This window comes from Psammomys obesus, unplaced genomic scaffold, assembly GCF_907164565.1.
Source record: "Psammomys obesus unplaced genomic scaffold, mPsaObe1.curated_primary_1811, whole genome shotgun sequence".
In the NCBI taxonomy this organism is placed as follows: Eukaryota; Metazoa; Chordata; class Mammalia; order Rodentia; family Muridae; genus Psammomys; species Psammomys obesus.
Window position 1 is genome coordinate 1 of NW_026595629.1, and position 19,986 is coordinate 19,986.

The following is a 19,986-nucleotide window of genomic DNA, read 5'->3' on the forward strand; positions in this document are numbered from 1 at the left end:
CAGGACCCACTACGCAGTCTCAGAACTGAGACTATATATATATATATGCACACACACAGTGATATACACATATATGTATACATCAGTAAATCACACATGCACGCACGCATGCACATGCCCTGCCTGTCAAGTACTCTTGCCCGAAAGATGAACTCAAAAGCTCAGCCCACCCTCCCCTTTCTTTTTTGAAAAGGGGTTTCATATAACTCGCTGGCCTGAAATGTGCTATGTAGTTAAAGATAATCTTGAATTTCTGATCCTCTTGCCTCCATCTCCGGAGTGCTGGAATTACAGGTGTGTATCGTGTGTTAAGTATCAAACCAGGAGGTTTGTACACGCTGGGCAAGCAGGCTGCCATCTGAGCTCCATTCCCAGCCCCACCGCAGCTTACAATTCTAATCGGCATGACACACAGAAGACAGTGGGAGAAGGTAGAAACGATACAAACAAGGGAAGGCCCTGGCTGGCAGCACCCCAAGGACAGCTGGCCTCACCACTGTGGGAAGTCAGTCCCTCCCAAGGCTAAGAGCCCGACACAGTAAGAGGATCGGGAAATACAACAAGTACATGGCCCTACAGGAATTTTAGCTTTTTGTTGTTAGGAAGTGGAGTTTCTTGCTGTGCAGCGGAGGCACACGACTGTAGGAGGCACAGGCAGGTGGATCTCAGAGTTCCAGGTCAGTTTGGTTTAAAAGGGAGTTCCAGGACAGCCAGAGCTGCTCAGAGAAATCCTGTCTTGAAAAAATAAAACAAGCAAAAAAAAAAAAAAAAGAAATGGGGGTTCTCACTGTTACTCGGTCTGACTTTGAACTCTTAGGTTCAAGTGACCCTCTTGCTTCACTTTTCTTGTTTTCTTTTTTAAAGACAGGGTTTTTCTGTGTAGCCTTGGCTGTCCTGGATTCGCTTTGTAGACCAGGCTGACCTCAAACTCAAAGAGATCCACCTGTCTCTGCCTCCTGAGTGCTGGCATTAAAGGCGTGTGCCACCCTGCCTGGTGCCTCTTGAATGAATGGGGTGGGAGGAGTCATAGGCAGTCCGGCTGATTTAGAGCTTCCTACTTTAGGTGAATATATACCTAGAACTTCTGCTCCTCCTGCCTCCAAGTCCCAAGTGCTGTACTGCCAACCTGTGGCCCCACATCTGACTATTTAAAAATATTTAAACCTCAAAATAAAACTAAGTCTATTTGATGCCAGCACCTCTTCTCCCTTGTTCTTCCCTTTTCCCTCCTTCATTATTCCTCCAACCTTTCTCACTCCCACTACCTTCCCAGCTGCTCCCTCCTCAGGCTCAGCCACACCCATCATACCTTATAGGAATGGGGCATGCGAGGCAGGACGGCACCTCCGCAGCAGATGATGATCTCGCCCATCTGAGATGGGGGCGGCTGCACTGCAGGGGTCACATGAATCTCATAGCCCTAAGAAGGGAGTGTAGAGACAGGTCTGCACTGGGAATCCTCTTGTGGGTCACAGGGACGGGACTGAAGCAGGGTGCAGAAGGCAGCCTCTCACCTCCAGTAGTCTTCGTCCCTGAGCCCGCCTCAGTGAATCCCGAAGACTGAAGCTAAAATTCTTCTCTTGCTCAGGGTCAGTCACCAAGTAGTCATCAGGAGGCAAGAAGCAGCCAGCCTTTCGGGACTAGGGGAAGAGCAGCAGAGTGCATCATGGCAGCTCTCTGCCTCAGTAACCCTCGGGTCTCCATCTCCATCCCTCCCACTGCTCCTTGGGAGGCTGGTGAGCAGTCCTCCAGGCACCCACCACCGCCTGGCTTCTCACCTGATACAGCCAGTTCAGGGAGAGGATGGGAATCCCCTTCCCCAGGGCACACAAGAACTTGACTGTCCTGCGGATACGATCAGTGACCAAGTGGGAGGCCTCATTCACTGAGCTGGCCAGACTGCCTCCCAGAGCCAGCACTGCGCGCTCTCCACGAGAATCCACGACTCCCGTGAACAGCACCTAGGGAGTGGGCGAGGGTGGTCACAACCTGACGGCACCGCCCACCCACCTCTCAATCCCCAGCCCTGCTCTCTACCTTGGGGGCTGTTGCTTCTTGGTTAGGTTTAGTTCGCTGGCTTCGGTTTGGGTTTCCCTGGGTCTCATTCTCTGCACGGTTCCTCTTTCTCTTACCTGGTGTGGGAACTGCCCTCTCCTGAGGCTGAAAAACATCTCGGTGAGCACCCTGACCCTGCAGCTCTTGCTCCTATCGAGGGAGCCCCCAGTGGTCCTCTCACCTCTTCCCTCACTGCTGCTTCTGCAGGATCCTCTTCCTTGATGACTACAGTTTTCTGCGGTACCTGCCTTCGGGGACGTTTCTCAAGGGGTGAGCCTGAGGTAGTGGAAGGCTTCCTGCAGACTTGAGGAACTCCAGGCTCAGGCTTGGGAATGATACCTGATCCCCTAGCTGCTTCACTCTGGATGAGGGCCATAGCAGGCTCTGGAGTGGCTGTATCCGACTCAGAGGCTTCTGACGGCCCTGAGCTTTGGCTGACTGAAGACTGAGGCTCAGGTTCAGATGCAGAGTTAGGTTTGTGGCCCACGGCAACCGTGTGGGAGGCCTGCTTCCTCACAGCCCTCCGCCTCCTTTGCTGACTGGCTTGAGGAATGGGCTCCAGCAGAACAGGTTGGGCTGTGGGGACAGGTGGCTGGAGTTCAGGGGCACTGGGAATTGAGGACGCACTTACGGGTGAAGACTGTAGTATCACCCTCTCACCTGTTACCTCAGGGATGACAAGACGATCTGTAGAGGCGAGAGGCTCAGAATCAGGGGCTGCTAGTCCAGCTGATTCAGGACCATCAGTGGAGGACTTACATGCCCTTTGCCGAGTGCCCAGAGCTGGGGGCTTAGGGACAGGCTGGTCTGGATCAGCAGAAGGCTGGCTCTTAGGGGTTATGGGGACACTGGCTTCGGGAGTCCTGACAGAAGACCTAAGTGTCCTGCCCTGAGAAGAGGGCTCAGGAGTATCAGGCGGTTCTGTGGAGGTGGGTGGCTGGAGTTCAGGGCCAGTGGGGACACCTGGTTCTGGGGTCCTGACAGACTTACTAGACCTGCCCCTAGAGGTCCGAGATGTGAGATTAAGGGCAGCAGGCTGTTCTGTAGAGGTGGGTGGCTGGAATTCAGGGCCAGTGGGGACACTTGGTTCTGGGGTCCTGACAGACTTACTGGACCTGCCCCTAGAGGTCCGAGATGTGAGATTAAGGGCAGCAGGCTGTTCTGTGGAGGTGGGTGGCTGGAGTTCAGGGCCAGTAGGGACACCTGGTTCTGGGGTCCTGAGAGAAGACTTACTCGGCCTGCCCCGAGTGGCTCTGGGTTTAGGGATAACAGGCTGTTCTACGGAGGTGAGAGGTTGGAGTTCAGGACAGGCAGGGACAACTGCTTCAGGGGTCCTGAGAGAAGACTTACGTGACCTGCCCCGAGACGTGGGTTTAGGTATGACAGGTTGTTCTGTGGAGGTGGGAGGTTGAAGGTCAGGGACAGTAGGGATAAATGGTTCTGGGGTCTTGATGGAAGACCTATTTAGCCTGCCCCGCGTGGCCCGAGGTGTGGGGCTTGGGGTGACAGGTTGTTCTGTGGAGGTGGGAGGGTGGAGTTCAGGGTCTGTAGGAACAATCAGTTCTGGGGTCATGGTGGAGGACTTATTTGCCCTGCCCCGAACGGCCTGAGATGTTGGTCCTGAGGCAGCAGAGGAATGTGAGGAAGGGGTCATCCTGGAGGACCTCCGTGGCCCGACAGAAGGGGAAGAAGTTGAAAATGGAGGCTGAGGTGTAGACTGCTTTTGTCTCTTCGAGGTGAGAAGACTCTGAGGTGGAGCTGAAGATCCGGGCACTGGAGAGGATAGGCGATGGGACGGAGGCTCTGGATCACCCTGAGGAGAAGGAGAGGCAACTGACAAAAGGCAGTAAGAAAGAGGCCGGAACGAATCTTGACTTTTTCCAGTGTCTCTGAGGAAGGGCCTCAAGTAATTGCTGTGTTCTGCACGGATTCTTCTACCTTCGCTTCCAATGCTGGGACAAAAGGCTAGCATGTCTGGCTTTGATCTGTTTATGGTCACAGCATGCTCACTGGCACTGCTCTTTACACCAGGCACTCCTGGGGAAGGAAGTAATCTTTTGGACACCATAAGGGATCTCTGTGTGCACAGGTGGGTCTGGTAACTAACACATGGCTGGGCAAAGAGGAAGAAGCACAAGGAGAAGTCTCAGTCAGTTCCCAAGGGAACCACCGACGGAAACAATGGGAGACAGGACACAGGAACAGAGGCCAACTACTGAGAAATGAAGAAGAAACCTGGAACAAAGGATTAGGGAGACAGCTCAGAAGTCAAGCGCCAGGACCTGAATGTGGTCTACGGAAGCCATGCAGAGAGGCCAGGTCCTGTGGTGCATGCTTATGATCCCAGCGCTAGAGCAGGGACAGCCTTGTCTACTGTAGCAACTTCTATGGCAGCTTGAGATCCTGACCCTATCCTTCCAAAAAGTGGGGTGCTTCCTGAAGAACACACTAGGTTGTCACTTGGCTTCCTCAAGCACCTCTCCCAAACATGCACAAATGTACACGCAGTGAAAAAAACAGGAAATATGAAGAAATAAATTACAGCTAGGCAAAAGGGTCGCCAGGGATGGAGTGACCTGTGAAGCAGGGGCAGGATAAGAACGCAGCTCACCCCGGAAGCCTTCCCAGCGGGTGTCACCTGGCAACTCAAGAGGCCTAGAAGAGAGAGAATAAAATAAGAGTGGCTGAGTGCTGTGCAGACTGTAGCTCAGGGACTAACCGCCATGAGGACTACATGCCACCTTGGCTCCCTCTGCCTCACTTACCTCTCTGCTGCCTCCCGGGGCTCAAAGGGGCTCCCCTACCTCCAAATCCCTGGCTCCCAGATAGTGCTAGGGCTGGAGCCTTCCCTCACGGTCCCTCAAGCAAGCTCTAGGCTTTAGTGTTAAACTGACAACCTGAGCTTTCTGATCCTGGTTCCCTTCCTCTGTCCCCCTCTAGCTAGGCAGTTCTAAACCAGCTGGCTCCCATGCTCTCTCTGGTTCTGGTTTTCTACTTCTCCCTCTTTCTTCTGTGAGTCTTTGGGTGTCTCCATTCCTCCCTTCGAACTCTCCCTAGTCCCCTCAGGATTCCCACCCTTCACTTTGTTGGACTCTTGTCTCTGCCTGTGTCCAGCTACCACGTTTTTTGGCACTCTCCTCTCTCCCCTGAGGTAGTTCTTCCCCATCACATCTTCTCTCTCACTGTTTGGGGTTCCTCCCCTGGTTTTCCTCTCCAATGGTGTACTCTCAGGGGCCACCCTGACTGTTGTTTCCATTGGTATACCCATGGCTTTCTCCACAGTCTGTATTTCTCTGCCTTCAACATGCTGGTGTCCTGGTGGGGCCCTAGGTAGAGATGGATGAGATTCCCCAGCTTCCAGGTGGGTGGCAGCGAGCTGGGGCTCAGAGGCCTCTGTCTGCTCTCTCAGACAAAACGGTTGTGTAGCCAAGACTTCCCAAGGCGCGTCCAAGGTGCCTGGACCTAAAGAGCAAACAAGGCTATAAGGCTAAGAACTAGGCCAGACTCTGAACTGGCTAAATGGCTTACAAAAGGAAAGATGGGAATAAGGATGTTGGCTGTAACACTGAATGCTATTCAGAACATTATAATCTCACACACAGCTCCCTCAAGACCCTCATTTGACAAACAAGGATTGGGGATGTAGCTCAGAAGAGCACTCCCCTGGGAGACACAAGGCCCTGGGTTCAATCTTCAGAGAAAAACCCACTTGAGTTTCAGAGCCAATTCTCAGTCTCCTGAACTAGAATCAGAGTAAGGCCCAACAATTTGCTTTTTATTTGCTGTTTTATTATTTTTTGACCATTATTTATTACAGATAGTGTTCTGCCTGCATGCCAGAGAGAGCACCAGATCTCACTATAGATGGTTGTGAGCCACCAGTGGTTGCTGGGAATTGAACTCAGGACCTCTGGAAGAACAACCAGTGCCCTTAACCTCTGAGCCATCTCTCCAGCCCATTGTTTTCTGTTTTTTTTTTGTTTTTTGTTTTTTTGTTTTTTTAGATGTATTTTTTAAAACTTTCATTCATATGTATGTGTGTATACTGTGTTTGTGGGTACCCACGGTACCAGAGTCTTGGATCTCCAGGAGCTGGAGTTACAGGTGGTTGCCAGTTGCCTGACATGGGTGGACATGGGTGCTGGATCGGAACCCTGGTCCTCTAGAAGAGCAGTTGCCACTCTTAACTACACGCAATCTCTTCAGCCCATTTTGGTTTTTCTGAGACAAAGTCTCATGTAGTTCAGGTCTCAAACTTTCTATGTATGTCCCTGAGCTCCTGCCTCTGCCTCTGCCTCCCCAGTTCTGAGATTACAAGTGTGTCTCCATGTCTGGTACAGATTTCTTTTTCTGAGGAAATGGAGAACATCAATAAAATAGTAGAAGACTATAGAAAGGTGGGACTGGGGATACAGCTCAGGTGTCAGGGAGCGCAGCTAGCACTCATGAAGCCCCGGTTTGCTAGCTGGAGGGCATACACCTGTAATCCCAGCATTTGGAGGACCAGAAGGTCAAGCTCAGCCCCAATAGTTAACAGCGCAGGGCAGGTTGCTCCACCAGAGGATCTGGGTTCAGTTCTGAGAACCCACATGGCAGCTCCCAACAGTCCCTCATCCCAGTTCCAGGGGATAAGACACCCTCCTCTGACCTCTGTGGGCCCCAGGCATGCACATGGTGAACATGTGTACACACAGGCAAAACACTGACATAAAATAGATAAGTCTAACGTTAAGTCAGAATGTGAAAGATGTAGAAGACAGAAGTTGGGGCTCAGAGAGACTCTCTTGTACCTGGAGTCTGAAGGCTGAGATGGGAAGGCCCAGGCTCTTGGGGAAGAGTACATGGGAAGACTTGGGTAGGCTCATCTTCCAAACTCTGGACAGCTGCAGAAGAAAAGATGGACAGAACACATCTTGTCCCAGAATTCCAGGGTCCCATGCCCCATCTTGGCTATACCATCTTTCGAGAACCACTAGTCTAATCACCCAGCTCTTATTGGCACTCAGATCCAAACAACACAAGGGCCTCACCTTCTGGATTCTGGCTCTCACTCTCCACAAAGCACTGGGTAGCTGGAAGGCATAGATCTTCAGGCTCTAAGAGGGAAGAGATATGAGACAGATTAAAAAATCAACTCTTATCATAAAGACCTCTACAGTTCTCTCCTAACCCTAACAGCCAGTTATTCCTAGGGTCGAGGGCAAAGCAGCAGGCAACACTTACCATCACAGCAGTCTTTAGCATTCTGGGTCCCGCCAACACGTGCTTCTCTCCCGCTTCCTGTGGCAGTGAGGGCTCCTTCCCTCTGTGGCAGGGCAGGGTCCCCTGAAGTATCTGTGCACACTACTGCCTGCTCCACGGGTGTGGCAGCTGACCTGCTGGGGGCCCCCACCTCACGAGAGCTTTCCTGCTCAGACAAAGCTGCAGCCTGCTCTGTCCCAGCACCTGGGATCTTTCTTACATCTGCCACTGCCGAAGATGAGCCTTCCTCCACAGCTGTTTCCCAGGCCTCATCAGGAGCCTGGGCTTCCTCTACAGGCACCTGACGCTTCTCCTCCAGGGTAAAAGAAGGCCCCGGGGGGACTTCCTCTTCCACTTTTGCTCCTTTCTTGTCCACAGTGGCTGATGATGCCTGATTTCCCTCTAGATGGCTGCCAGGGGAGCTCATACTCACAGCCTCACTGACACCACTGGGCCTCTGGGAGGGCTGGCTCTCTGGATGTGTGACAACAAGAGCCTCATCTATGTCCATGGGGCTGTCAGGTACAAACCCTCTGTTTTCCCCGGAGAGCCCCTCCTCCATGTCTGTGTCGCTATCTCTCCCAGAGGCACTCTGGCTTCGTTCTACAAGGACCTGTGGTTGGGACTTGACCTCTTCCACACCTGGGTTTCTGCTCCACAAATCCACCCCTCTTTCTTTCAGATGGGCCAAGGCGAGTGATGCTGCAACATCCCCCTCCTCATCTGTGTCACTGTTGATCACCATGGAGGTGTGGCCTCCCTCTGAAGAGGGAGCCAGTGCAGTCTTGCCCTGCTCCACACCTGTGTCACCACCAGCTGGTGTGTCCTGCAGATGTGCCACACCAGGTGCTCCAGGGTCCCTTGTCACAACTCCAAGGACTTGCTGCTGCTTCCAAGGAAGTACAGGTGGGGTATCTTCTTCCACACCTGCATCATTGTCCACAGAGCCAGATGGCTGATGTTCTTCATCCACTTCTGTGTCACTGTCCTCCCCAAGAGTGGGGCTCCTCTCTAAAATCGACCCAGCCAGAACCACGCCACTGTCTGCCTTCCTCTTGACTTTGGTGTCCTTGAACTGTTGCTCAGGAGGCTGAGCCTGCACCAGCTGGATGCCAGCTGGCGCTCCATTAGCGTCAGGCTGCTCAGCCTCCCCAGCGGCACCATCCCTGGGAGCTAAAGAGGACTCCCCCACCGCTGGCTGCTGCTCTTCATCCGTATCACTGCCCAATTCAAAGGGCAAAGAGTGCTCAGGGACACTTGGGGCTGGAAAAGAGTCCTCGTCATCACTGCAAAGAGAAGAATCCAAAAAATGTGTTTCCTGGATAAGGACACCCACTCAGCTATGAGTGCCTTGGAAGCAGGCCCCACTCCACTGAGAATATCAGAAGTGCCCATCACAACCTCATTCAGCTGGAGGATTATATACAGACGGTGCATAGACCCCAGCTCCACCTCTCAGGACAATCATCGCTGGGCTGTGGTGGCGCACACCTTTATTCCCAGCACTCAGGAGGCAGAGGCAGGCGGATCTGAGTTTGAGCCCAATTTCTGAACAGCCTGAACTACAAAGAGAAACCCAGTCATCTCTTCAAATCGACACTTTAACTCTTTGCTCAGAGGCTCAGGTGTCTAAACCAGGCATGGTGGTTAAGCCTGTAATCCAATACACAGAGACTGAACGCAGGGCATTTTCATGAGTCTGAGACCAGCCTGGGCTACAGAGACTGAAAAAAAAAATCAAAACCAGAAAGATTCAGGCGGCTGGTACTTTGGTACTCACCTTTCTGGAACTACTGTTGCCGAAGGGGATGTTGTATTCCTAAATCCATTCGCCACACACCTTCTAGAGGGAAAATCTGGCAAGATCAGGAAAGAATAAACAGACAGTTTACACCCATTGTCCCTGTCTCTTTACACACACCCAAGGCACAAACTTACCCGCTTCCTCCTCTGAATCCTCAGCCAACAAAGCTCTGGATGTTTGGGACCCTCCCTGTATTCCAGGGGTCTTCTCTACAGTTAGCAGTCTCTGAGGCACCAAGGGGGGTGGGACATCCAGGTGAAGGTATTGGCAGGGGAAGTCTGCAAACAGAATTAATTCCTGGTGCCTCAGACGATGGCTCACCCCAGGGCTCAGGACCCTAGGAGGCTTTACGATTTGAGTGCCATTGAGGCTCCCACAATCCTGGAGTATGGGGGCTTTGTTCAAAGCTGAGATTTCAATCACTGCATGCTGTTTGGAGATGGATGGAAAAGGCAGGGTCACAGAGCAGTCAGGGCTTCGGCCAACTACATTCTTGCCAATGTAGAGTGGGAAATCTAAGGGTCAGAGGAGAGAGAAGAGAATAAGGCCAGGGTCCAGGCCTCAAGATGTTCTAATTAGGTATCCTACTGTTGTTCACTCAAAGCTCTTATAGGCATTAAAAACAACCAACCTCAAAACCCTGAGGATATGTCAGCATGGAGAACATTTATAATACATTACTCATCTACAATTCTCACAGTGGATCTTCCCCCCTATTGCTCAAAGTTGAAAACAGAGCTTCATGCACGCTAGCTAAGCACGCTTTCCCTGACCTACAGCTTTTGCTTCTTCTTCTTCTTTTTTTTAAAGACTTATTTGTTTTTATTATGTATACAGTGTTCCACCTGCATGTGTGCCTGCACACCAGAACTCACTATAGATGGCTGTGAGCCACCCTGTGGGTGCTGGGAATTGAACTCAGGACCTCTGGAAGAGCAGCCAGTGCTCTTAACCTCTGAGCCATCTCTCCGCCCCACCCCCACCGCTTTGTTTTGGAGTCATGGTCTCACTACGTAGCCCAGATTATTTTCATATTTACTGTGGTCACCCTCAAACTCAAGTCAGACATGCACCACCATGTTCAATGGGTGTAATAAATACACACAACACAGGCTGGCCGTGGTGGCTCACACCTTTAATTCCAGCACTTGGCGGACTGAGGCAGGCGGACCTCAGTTAAGTGTGAGGCTTGTCACCACAGTAAGTTCCAGGACAGCAAAGGCTTTACAGAGAGACCCTGTCTCAAAGGAAAGACAAAAATAAAACACACACTACAAATCTAACCATCCCAATCATTGTGAGTGCACTGTTCACTCGTATACACACCCATTGTCCCTCCACAACCAGCAGCACCATTTCTAGGCACAAAGTGTTTTAATTTTAAGTTCGTACTTATTATTCATGTGTATGTGGGCACCTGCGTGAGGTCAGGTCCGCCACATGTGTGCAGGTCCCCTGAAGCTAGAGCTATAGGTAGTTGTGAGCCGAGAACCTACACCAGGCCCTCTGCGAGAGCAGTAAGCACTCTTAATCACTGAGCCATCTCCTCAGCCCCAACACTGCATTTTTATCTGAAGCTCTTCATTTTCTCCTAACAAAAGAAAAATCAGTCCTAGAAAATACATGGCACCAGCCTGGAACAATCACCCTCGGTGGCCTCTTTGCTATCCCCTAGACAATTATTCAATATCCCCTTTGAAACATACACAAGGTTCTACCAACCCTCCGACTACCTCTAAGGAGAAGAAAAGACCCACATTCATACTTTGGCTCCCGATATGCCCTGACCTCTTTCTGGTCCGTGAGTACCACTGAAGAGACGTAGCCGCCCTACAGGCTCCACGCTATACCCCAAGGATCCACTGGCTATTTCTGTCTCCTCCTCCTCTTCAGCATCCCAGTCAATCACCTGGGTGCTCTCCATGATCTGTAAGGAAACACATCATCATTGCTCCTGCCATTGGTTTGTACACACTTGCAGAGAAAAAAGCAACTGGAGATACACCTGGGTAAATGTGGAGGCGATACTTTCCTTTCTTTGTTTTTCCTGAGACAGGATTTTTCTCTATAGCCCCAGCTGTCCTGGAACTCACTTTGTAGACCAGGTTAGCCTCGAACTCAGAGATCTGTCTGCCTCTGCTGGGATTAAAGGCGCGCACCACTACTGCCCAGCTGTTAACATGTTTGGATCACAAAGGTTTTTTTCCCCCCACCCATTGATGGTTCTAAGTGTTGAGCACAAGGCCTCAACACAGGCTAGCCAAACATTCTCCCACCCCCAAAATTTTCAGATGTTTCAGAAAGACTGATAGAAAAATATCACTTCCTGGTGGCGCACACCTTGATCCCAGCATGCAGGAGGCAAACCTAGGTGGATCTCTGAGTTTGAAGCCAGTCTGGTCTATAAAGGAAGTCTAGAACAGCTCGGGCTACTCAGAGAAACCCTGTCTCAAAAACACAACCAACCAACCAAGCAACCAAAACAAACAGACAGACATGTTGATATATATCTGTAATCCCTGCACCCAAGGCAGGAAAATTAAGACCTGGAGACCTGGCCAGGCATGCCTTTGATTACAGCACGTGGGAAGGAAGATCTCTTGTGAGTTAAAGGTCAGTCTGGCTAAAAAAATAAAAAAAAATGTATGGAGACCAGCCTTGACTATAGTGAGACCTTGCCCTCCAAAATAAAACAAATTATATGTAGATATTTATACTTTTGGCCATGACACAAAGTATACCATTACCTAGAATGGGATTTGTTTGTTTTTAGGTACTGGAGATGGAAGCTAGGCCCTCACACACCGAAACACTGCATGTTCTTCCAGAGGACCTGGGTTCAGTTCTCAGGACCCACATAGCAGCTCATAACAGTTCATAACTCAAATTCCAGGGTATTTGACTGCCATCCTCCTTGGAACCAGGCTCTCACCTACGTGGTAGTATGAGTTTGGAGAAATAATGCTTCGTGAATATACTGTTTTCTATCTTTTTTTTTTTTTTTTCTAATCTCTTAACAGACCAACAGACGGACACATACACACACAGAACTACTGAGGATCAAACTCAGGGTCTTGTACACGCTCTAGCCTTCCAATGCCCATTTACCATTCCCTATCTGATTTCACCATCCACTACTGAGTTGTATCAGGCACAACAGCCAAATGAGACAGGGAAGCAACGCCTCCAAAAATTCATTTGCTCAGAATAACAGCATGTAGAGACAAGTGAGTCACCAAGTCCGTATTTCATACACTGTCACCAGCATACCTCAGCTTCAAATGCAAAGAACCAAAGAAGCTAATGGATAACGGGACTTTTCTATGTTAAGCACTGTTTTAGTACTTTAGGTTGACTGACTCATTTATTCGTCTAAAGAACCCTCTAGGCTACGCCTAATATTCTTTTTTTTTTTTTTTCAAATGAGGAAACAATACATACAGGTTAAGGAACGTGCCCAAACCACTCCTGACGACGTCTCGTGGCTGCTAAGTTCGAAGAATTAAATAAAGTCCTTGGCAAGACCCTTGGTGACCCGAACCTCTCGTCGTCCACACTGTCTCTCCCTACCAGAACCGGCGGGACCGTACCCACACACCGCCCCAGCCCCGGGGTCCGTGTGATTGCCCCTACGTAATCAGGAGCACCCGGTACCTCTCGGGTATGTGGAATACATCCTCAACCAAACCTAGTGAAGCCTGCTCTCACGGCGGCTACACTCGGGGCAGAAACTGGAAAGCGCGGGAGTGGGCGTTACCTATGACGGTGCCACACTCAGGGAAAGCAGGGTGCCCCTTGTAGAAAACCGCGTCCTGCCAACCCTGGGGACGCCCGCGGCCCTCCGCTCCGACCGGAGGGCAACCATCTTTGACACGTGAGTTTGCTCCCTCCGGGCCTAACGTTTCCGAGTCAACAAACCCACAACCGGGCCAGCGCGCCAGGCAAGTATTAGCATAAAAACCTAAACCGCAACCCAAATTACCTCCGCCCAGTGGCCACGAAGGCACGCCCCTCCGGCCCTCAGGAGGGGTCAGGAGGCCGGCGAGAGCGCGGGCGGCCGATCTCACCTACCAAATCCCGCGCGCGCGCCGCCAGTAACGGCCGCCACCCGGGCGGCGGGAGTGCGACTCCCGGAAGCCCGCCGACCGTCTGATTGACTGCCGCAGCTGTCCTTTACTACCCGAAGCGTGACGATTGGCTCACATCCTCGTGGGAGCCCCGCCCCCGCCCCGCCCCGCCCCCTCACCGCTCAGAAGCCCGGCTGCGGGCGGGAAACCAGCGGAAGGAAACGCGGGTGACAGCGGAGGGCGTGGCCCGGAAGATCCCGCGTCGCCATTGGCCGACGCCCCGGGCCAACCCACCGCCCTGACGTCGCCTTCCGAATGCTTCCCGCGCAGATTTCCGAAGGCCTCACCACCGAGTCCGGCGCCAGCTGCCGCCGGCGGCTAGAAGGGCCTCACCAAAGCAGTCGTCCCAAGGCCAGCGCGCCCGTCGCGGTCATCCCAGAAATGGCGCCGGCTGACTCACGACAAGAGAGGGGTTGCGGGCTGCCGTCGTGGCTGGAAGCCGCAGCTTGGAAAACGGCCCGCAGGCGTGGCGCCTTGGCACTCCCATGGCAGAGGAACTCCATTTCCTTCTGACCTGGACTGCTTAGTAGAAGTCCTGTCCTTCTATATGTGCGTGCGTGGATAAGATGACGGACATTTTGAGGTCACTTCCTGACTATAAGATCCTAAGGAAAGCAAACGCGGGCAGGCAAGCAGGCTGTTTTGCTAAAGCCTTGAGACAACTCCCTCGTCTTTCAAAAGAGGAGAAAGAGATGGCAAGACAATTTGTTTCCTTATAATAAAACATGAAAGCATAGGAAGAAATTGGCTTGCATAATTTAGAGCTCTTTCCCGGTGGTTGTCTCCATATGTTCACGGGAACCGAATTAATTGACCAGGCTAGCCTAGAGCTCACAGGGATGGATCCTCCTCCCGCTGTCCGGGCCACACACCTAGCCTGGATGGTCATATCCCGGATACTGCCTACCACACCCTTCCCTTTGTTTTTTTCTCTCTTTTTTTAAAGAGGTATTTATTTATTTATAAGTATTAGTGCTTTTCCTGGATGTATATCTGTGTACTACTTGTGTGCCACAAGCCTGCAGAGTACAGGGGAGGGTGTTGGGTCCCTGGAACCGGAGTTACGGAAAGGTGAAAGCCTCTAATGTGGGTGATGGGACTTGAACCTGGTCTTTCCAGAAGAACAAATGCTCTTAATTGCTGAGCCATCGCTCCAGAATACCATAAAAAAAAAAATCTCTCTCCAACATAACAACAAAAAATGTTTTCTTTCCAAGACAAGCTCTCGTTTTGTAGACCAGGTTAGCCTTCAACGTGCACGGATCCTTCTGCCTCAAACTCCCTACTGCTGGGGAGGTTGGGCACAATCTAATCTTTCCTATTTATTTATTTAGAGACTGGTTTGAAGTCTCACCTCAGGCTGTCCAGGGAGCCCCTAAGTAACCCAGGTTGACCTTGAACTTCTGAGGTCCTCCTGCCTTTGAGTCAGAATTCGGGGATTAACAATGTGAACCAGCCCTGCTTTGTTTCTAATTAACCATTTGTTACTCCTTTACACTTCTGAGGATACTTAGTATCTGTGAAAAGCTGGGAAGAGAAGCTGAAGGGCACTCTGCCTTGAGCACATTCTATTTCCATCTTCCCTCTTTCCGGTACAGGACTGTGCCACAGTCACCTAGTTAATAAAATCAACCAACTGAAACAAAAAAAACCATTTGCTTCACCCATGTGTCTGAGAGACGCTGAAAGACGCTGACGTTCTCTTAGGCGGACCCGTCCCCCCCCTCCCCCGATGTCTTCAGCGTAGTCCTAAAGGCCCAGATCCCCCTCAGAGAAGGACGCCTTCACTCTTTTGGGACACCTGCTCCACGCAATGTTTCTATTCTGAAAAGTCCTTGCAGTTTTTGTTTCTCTTTAGAAACATCCTTGAGACAACTCCCTCGGAAACAGGAGGACAAGCCTTTCTTCTGGGAAGAAGTGAGGGAGCAGCGTCTCACTGATACTCCTGTCTTGGAATCACAAAGAACTAGATACTATGTATCAGGGCAGGAGGCCACAGTTCCCCGGACTTTCCGCTGAGCTCTGCAGTCTGGGCTGACCAGAGATCCTGCGGAGGGGAGCCTGCTGGGCGTGCCTATCCCACCGCCCAACGCAGGGCACCTCAGACTTCCTAATTACTCTATTTCCCCAAACCTCTTTTAGTTAGTACAAAAACCTTTCTCAGGAATAGAGGATAGGAATCTCTTGTGGGGTCATTTTCCATGGAAAAAAAAAAAAAAAAAGATAAAATCACACACACACAATATAGCCCCTATTCCTCCCATAGTACCCACCCATTACCAACTTCATTTTGCAGCGTGGACAATAGAGAACTACAGCTCCCAGAAAGCACCGCGCTCGCCGCTGGCTCAGAGACCAATGGAGGCCGGGCACGTGATCGGCGGGTCGAATCAGCGCCAGGCTGGAGAGGCTTTGTCCGCGCCCGCGGGCGCCCGCCCATCTCCCGCCCCCGGCCGCGCGAACGCGCGCCCCGCCCTGCGCGCCTTCTCTCCTGCGCTCGACTGCCTCGTCTGCCTCTTAGAACCTTCCTGCGGTCGCGCTCGCACCTTCCTGCGGCAGCCTCCGGGGCTACGTTCCGACCCTTCAGTCTGAGACCAGCCCGGGAGGAAGAAAAAAAACAAAAACCCAAACATCAATCACCTGGTCTGGCTCGCCTCTACCTTGGGACCAGCAAACATTTATTACCGTAAACCTTAGCCATGAGGGAAATCGTGCACATCCAGGCCGGACAGTGTGGCAACCAGATCGGTGCTAAGGTAAGAATGTAAAGATTTGGGCAGGGGTGTGGACGTGTGGCGAGCCCAGCCTAGTCAGGAGCAGTGTGAACGGGGCGGCTGCATCCTGCCTCCGTCAGCTTTCTCCAAGTTCTGCACGTAGGAAAACCCGTATTTGCAGCCAGCGCTCCGACCTCGAGAAACGGGGAGAGGTTTGTCTTGGCACCTTTTCGGAAAGCTATTAGGGGGCCTTTTGGGTTTAGGGGACGGAGGGGCTGGGGGACCGTAGGGAGCTCGTTTAAGCAGGGCTCTGGCAACGGTTCGAGCCCTGGGGGAGGACGCACGCGGGAAGGACCGAGACAAAGCCGAGGCGAGGGTTTCCCCTTGCGGCGCCCCCGCCCCCACCCTCCGGACGGCCGAGTGGAGCAGGCCGGAGGCGGAAGGGGCGAGCGGGGCTTGGCGGGCCGCTGCAGAGGGCTTCCCTCCCAACAAAGGCTGGGGGCCCGCGCGCCCGCCGGCTCGGGGAAGGGGCCGCTTCTACTTTTCCTTGCCCTCGAGGTCGTAGGGTGCGAGGTTTAGCAGTGCGGGGCACTAAGGGGAAGCTGGGGAGGGAAGAAGGCTCCGAGGCCACAGTTTCTCTTCTTTATCTCCCCTGCGCGCACTTACATTGTAGCGGGGGAGGGGCGCGGAGGAAGTGTGGCCGCTACCTCGCAGCCGAAGGGTGGGACCCTCGGGGGCGGGGCCGGGCCCCTGGCGCGCAGGGACAATGCGGCCCGGCCTGCGGGGGCGCCGGCCCCGCCCTCGCGCTGGCCCCGCCCAGGCCCCGCCCCCGCGGCTCCCGCCTTTGTGGCTCCCGGAGGAGCGGCCCGCCACCGCAGTCACGTGGAGCGGGGGTGGGCGACGGCGGTGGCCGCACCTTGCTCCCCGGGCCCGCTTTTGTGCCGGCCTGGGCGCCCGCGGCCCCCGCGCCCCGCAGCCATCGTCGAGCCAGGGCTGCCCTGGCCCTCCGTGGAGGGTCCAGCGGGCAGATAGCGGAATCGCAGCGCGTGTCTCGGCCTCGGTTGGGCATGTCTAGAATGGAAGTGCGGGCCGGGAGCCTTCCCTTAGGGCCTGGGCGGGTGAGGGCTCACCGCTGTTCCCTGTGCAGTTCTGGGAGGTGATCAGCGATGAGCATGGCATCGACCCCACCGGCACCTACCACGGGGACAGCGACCTGCAGCTGGACCGGATCTCCGTGTACTACAATGAAGCCACAGGTGAGGGCGGAAATCCGGGTTCTGCTCTGCTCTTAAAAACACTGCCCCTCTGTTGAGACAGGGTCTCGTGCGGCTCTGGCTGCCAGGGGACCCAAGTGCTGCGCTTACGGGCGGCACCACCACGCCCTGTGCCCCCTTTTTAAATACCTGTTCCCCTTTGCGTGGACCTTTCCCTTCAGACGCCCACCGTAAGGGGCCAGGCGCTGTCTCTACTGCCACCAGGTGGCGGGGCCCGGAACGACAGGCTGAGTGAAGTCGCTGGTGGCCCGAGTGTGAGCTAGTTCACTGCAGAGGGCTCTCAAACGTCTCCTTCAACTCCCTCTAGGTGGCAAGTATGTCCCTCGAGCTATCTTGGTGGATCTAGAACCCGGGACGATGGACTCCGTACGGTCAGGTCCTTTCGGCCAGATCTTCAGACCGGACAACTTTGTTTTTGGTGAGTTACATGAAACGAGTTCCCACGCGCCCAAGCGAATTGTTGCAGAGGTTGGAAGGTTGGGAAGACCGAGTCTCCTGTCTTAGTGACCAGGCTCCTAAGAAAGCTTTGTTTTTCCCTTTCCGCATTCCAGGTCAGTCTGGGGCAGGCAACAACTGGGCCAAGGGCCACTACACCGAGGGCGCCGAGCTGGTGGACTCGGTGCTGGACGTGGTGCGGAAGGAGGCGGAGAGCTGCGATTGTCTGCAGGGCTTCCAGCTGACGCACTCGCTGGGCGGCGGCACGGGCTCGGGCATGGGCACGCTGCTCATCAGCAAGATCCGGGAGGAGTACCCCGACCGCATCATGAACACCTTCAGCGTGGTGCCCTCCCCCAAGGTCTCCGACACGGTGGTGGAGCCCTACAACGCCACGCTGTCGGTGCACCAGCTGGTGGAGAACACGGACGAGACCTACTGCATCGACAACGAGGCCCTCTACGACATCTGCTTCCGCACCCTCAAGCTCACCACGCCCACCTACGGGGACCTCAACCACCTGGTGTCGGCCACCATGAGCGGCGTCACCACCTGCCTGCGCTTCCCGGGCCAGCTCAACGCCGACCTGCGCAAGCTGGCCGTCAACATGGTGCCCTTCCCACGCCTGCACTTCTTCATGCCCGGCTTCGCGCCCCTCACCAGCCGCGGCAGCCAGCAGTACCGGGCCCTCACCGTGCCTGAACTCACCCAGCAGGTCTTCGACGCCAAGAACATGATGGCCGCCTGCGACCCGCGCCACGGCCGCTACCTCACCGTGGCCGCTGTCTTCCGGGGACGGATGTCCATGAAGGAGGTAGACGAGCAGATGCTCAATGTGCAGAACAAGAATAGCAGCTACTTCGTGGAGTGGATCCCCAACAACGTCAAGACCGCCGTCTGTGACATCCCGCCTCGCGGCCTCAAGATGGCGGTCACCTTCATCGGAAACAGCACGGCCATCCAGGAGCTGTTCAAGCGCATCTCGGAGCAGTTCACGGCCATGTTCCGGCGCAAGGCTTTCCTCCACTGGTACACAGGCGAGGGCATGGACGAGATGGAGTTCACCGAAGCTGAGAGCAACATGAACGACCTGGTCTCCGAGTACCAGCAGTACCAGGACGCCACCGCGGAGGAGGAGGAAGATTTCGGGGAGGAAGCAGAAGAAGAGGCCTAAGGCAGATAGCCCCGTGTCAGTCACCTCAGGCTGCTCGGTTCCCTCCGCTTCCTTCCCCTGCCCGTTTTCCTCCTTCAGTTTCTCTCTTCCGCCTCTGTCCTGTTTTGTTTTTGTTTTTTTCATTGGGGGTTTAACAGTGCCTGGCTCATAGAAGGCGCTCAATAAATATTTGTTTGTGGAATGTCTCCTTTCTCTTTCCACTCTGACAAACCTAGATTTCTGCCATTCTGGACTTTGGCCCACATTTCCTCCTGGTACCCGTTTCTCATAACTGTCCAGTTGGCACTCTCTCAACATAGTCTCTTAAGAACCTGAGTTCTATTCCAGACCCTGTATAGAACCAGCCCAGCAGGAAGCTGACACCATAAAAAGCTAGGTAGGGGGTAGGGAAAGGAGGGTGGGGGTTAATAAAGGTCACTGGGGAGAGAGGGGTGGGGTTTTCCAGTCCAGGCCATTTAGACAAGAGAATCCACTGAGCCTTTTTTTTTTTTTCCCCTGCTTCGTCTCCCAGCCTCAGGAGAGGGCTTAACAGCATTATCTCCATTTATAGCCTCCCAGCTGTCCTGAGCCAAAGCTGCCGTCGGGGCTGTCTTCCTCCCACTGTTGCTTCTCCAAGAAATATCACCAAGTGGGTGGTAGTGGGCAGAGCCTTGGTCTCTGAATGTCCAGAAACTGCCCTGTCCACTTAACCTCTAACTGGGAAGGTGCTGCCCCCTGGTGTTCGGGAGACTCCCACAAGGGAGGTGATATCTTTGCCTCTGCCGTTTTCCTCCTGCCCTTGGTTTGGTCATGCCTTTCTTTCTACCTTTCTATTTTGTGTTGAACTTGCTGCGTTTTTCATATTGAAAAGATGACATTGCCCCAAGAGCCAAAAAAATAAATGGGAATTCTAAAAAAAGGCGTGAGGCTGTGCTCTTTCAGGGTTAGGGAAAGCCGCTGGTGTTCTGATGCTCACGAGATGTCACAGACTTAATCCTGTATTTTGGGCAAGCAAACCGCCCCATCCTCCCATTGCCGGGCAGATCTTTGCTCTGTGTGGTTTGGGGTTGAGCACTGTCCTGCCCCCAGGTCTGTTCAGTTGTTTGCTCAGCCTAACTGGGTGTTTCTCCTGTGCCTGCCTCTCCAGTATCTGAGAAATCACTGGCTGTCTAGCAGTTTTCTT

At 53.3% G+C, this 19,986-nt stretch overlaps 2 protein-coding genes across 4 annotated transcripts; one reads left to right on the top strand and one right to left on the bottom strand.

Annotated features, from left to right (window-relative positions):
• Positions 1-585: 585 nt before the first annotated feature.
• Mdc1 (mediator of DNA damage checkpoint 1) lies at positions 586-13,175 on the bottom strand. Of its 3 annotated transcripts, XM_055619325.1 has the most exons (16): positions 13,083-13,175; positions 10,889-11,027; positions 9,235-9,615; positions 9,077-9,152; positions 7,279-8,582; positions 7,086-7,151; positions 6,846-6,938; positions 5,320-5,517; positions 4,667-4,710; positions 2,716-3,868; positions 2,237-2,631; positions 2,038-2,160; positions 1,779-1,961; positions 1,515-1,640; positions 1,310-1,420; positions 587-731 (listed from the first exon to the last, which is right to left on the bottom strand). In XM_055619325.1, the coding sequence occupies exons 2-16, from the start codon at positions 11,022-11,024 to the stop codon at positions 666-668; spliced, it is 4,455 nt and encodes a 1,484-aa protein (XP_055475300.1). In that variant the 5' UTR covers positions 11,025-11,027; positions 13,083-13,175; the 3' UTR covers positions 587-665. The 3 variants fall into 3 exon arrangements, with proteins under 3 accessions (XP_055475298.1, XP_055475300.1, XP_055475299.1); XM_055619323.1 differs by having other exon boundaries at positions 586-731; positions 2,237-3,868; XM_055619324.1 differs by lacking the exon at positions 587-731 and having other exon boundaries at positions 1,304-1,420; positions 2,237-3,868.
• Positions 13,176-15,695: 2,520 nt separating this feature from the next.
• Positions 15,696-19,005, top strand: Tubb (tubulin beta class I). Its single transcript, XM_055619320.1, has 4 exons — positions 15,696-15,983; positions 17,089-17,197; positions 17,523-17,633; positions 17,767-19,005. The coding sequence occupies exons 1-4, from the start codon at positions 15,927-15,929 to the stop codon at positions 18,822-18,824; spliced, it is 1,335 nt and encodes a 444-aa protein (XP_055475295.1). The 5' UTR covers positions 15,696-15,926; the 3' UTR covers positions 18,825-19,005.
• The last annotated feature ends 981 nt before the right edge of the window (positions 19,006-19,986 follow it).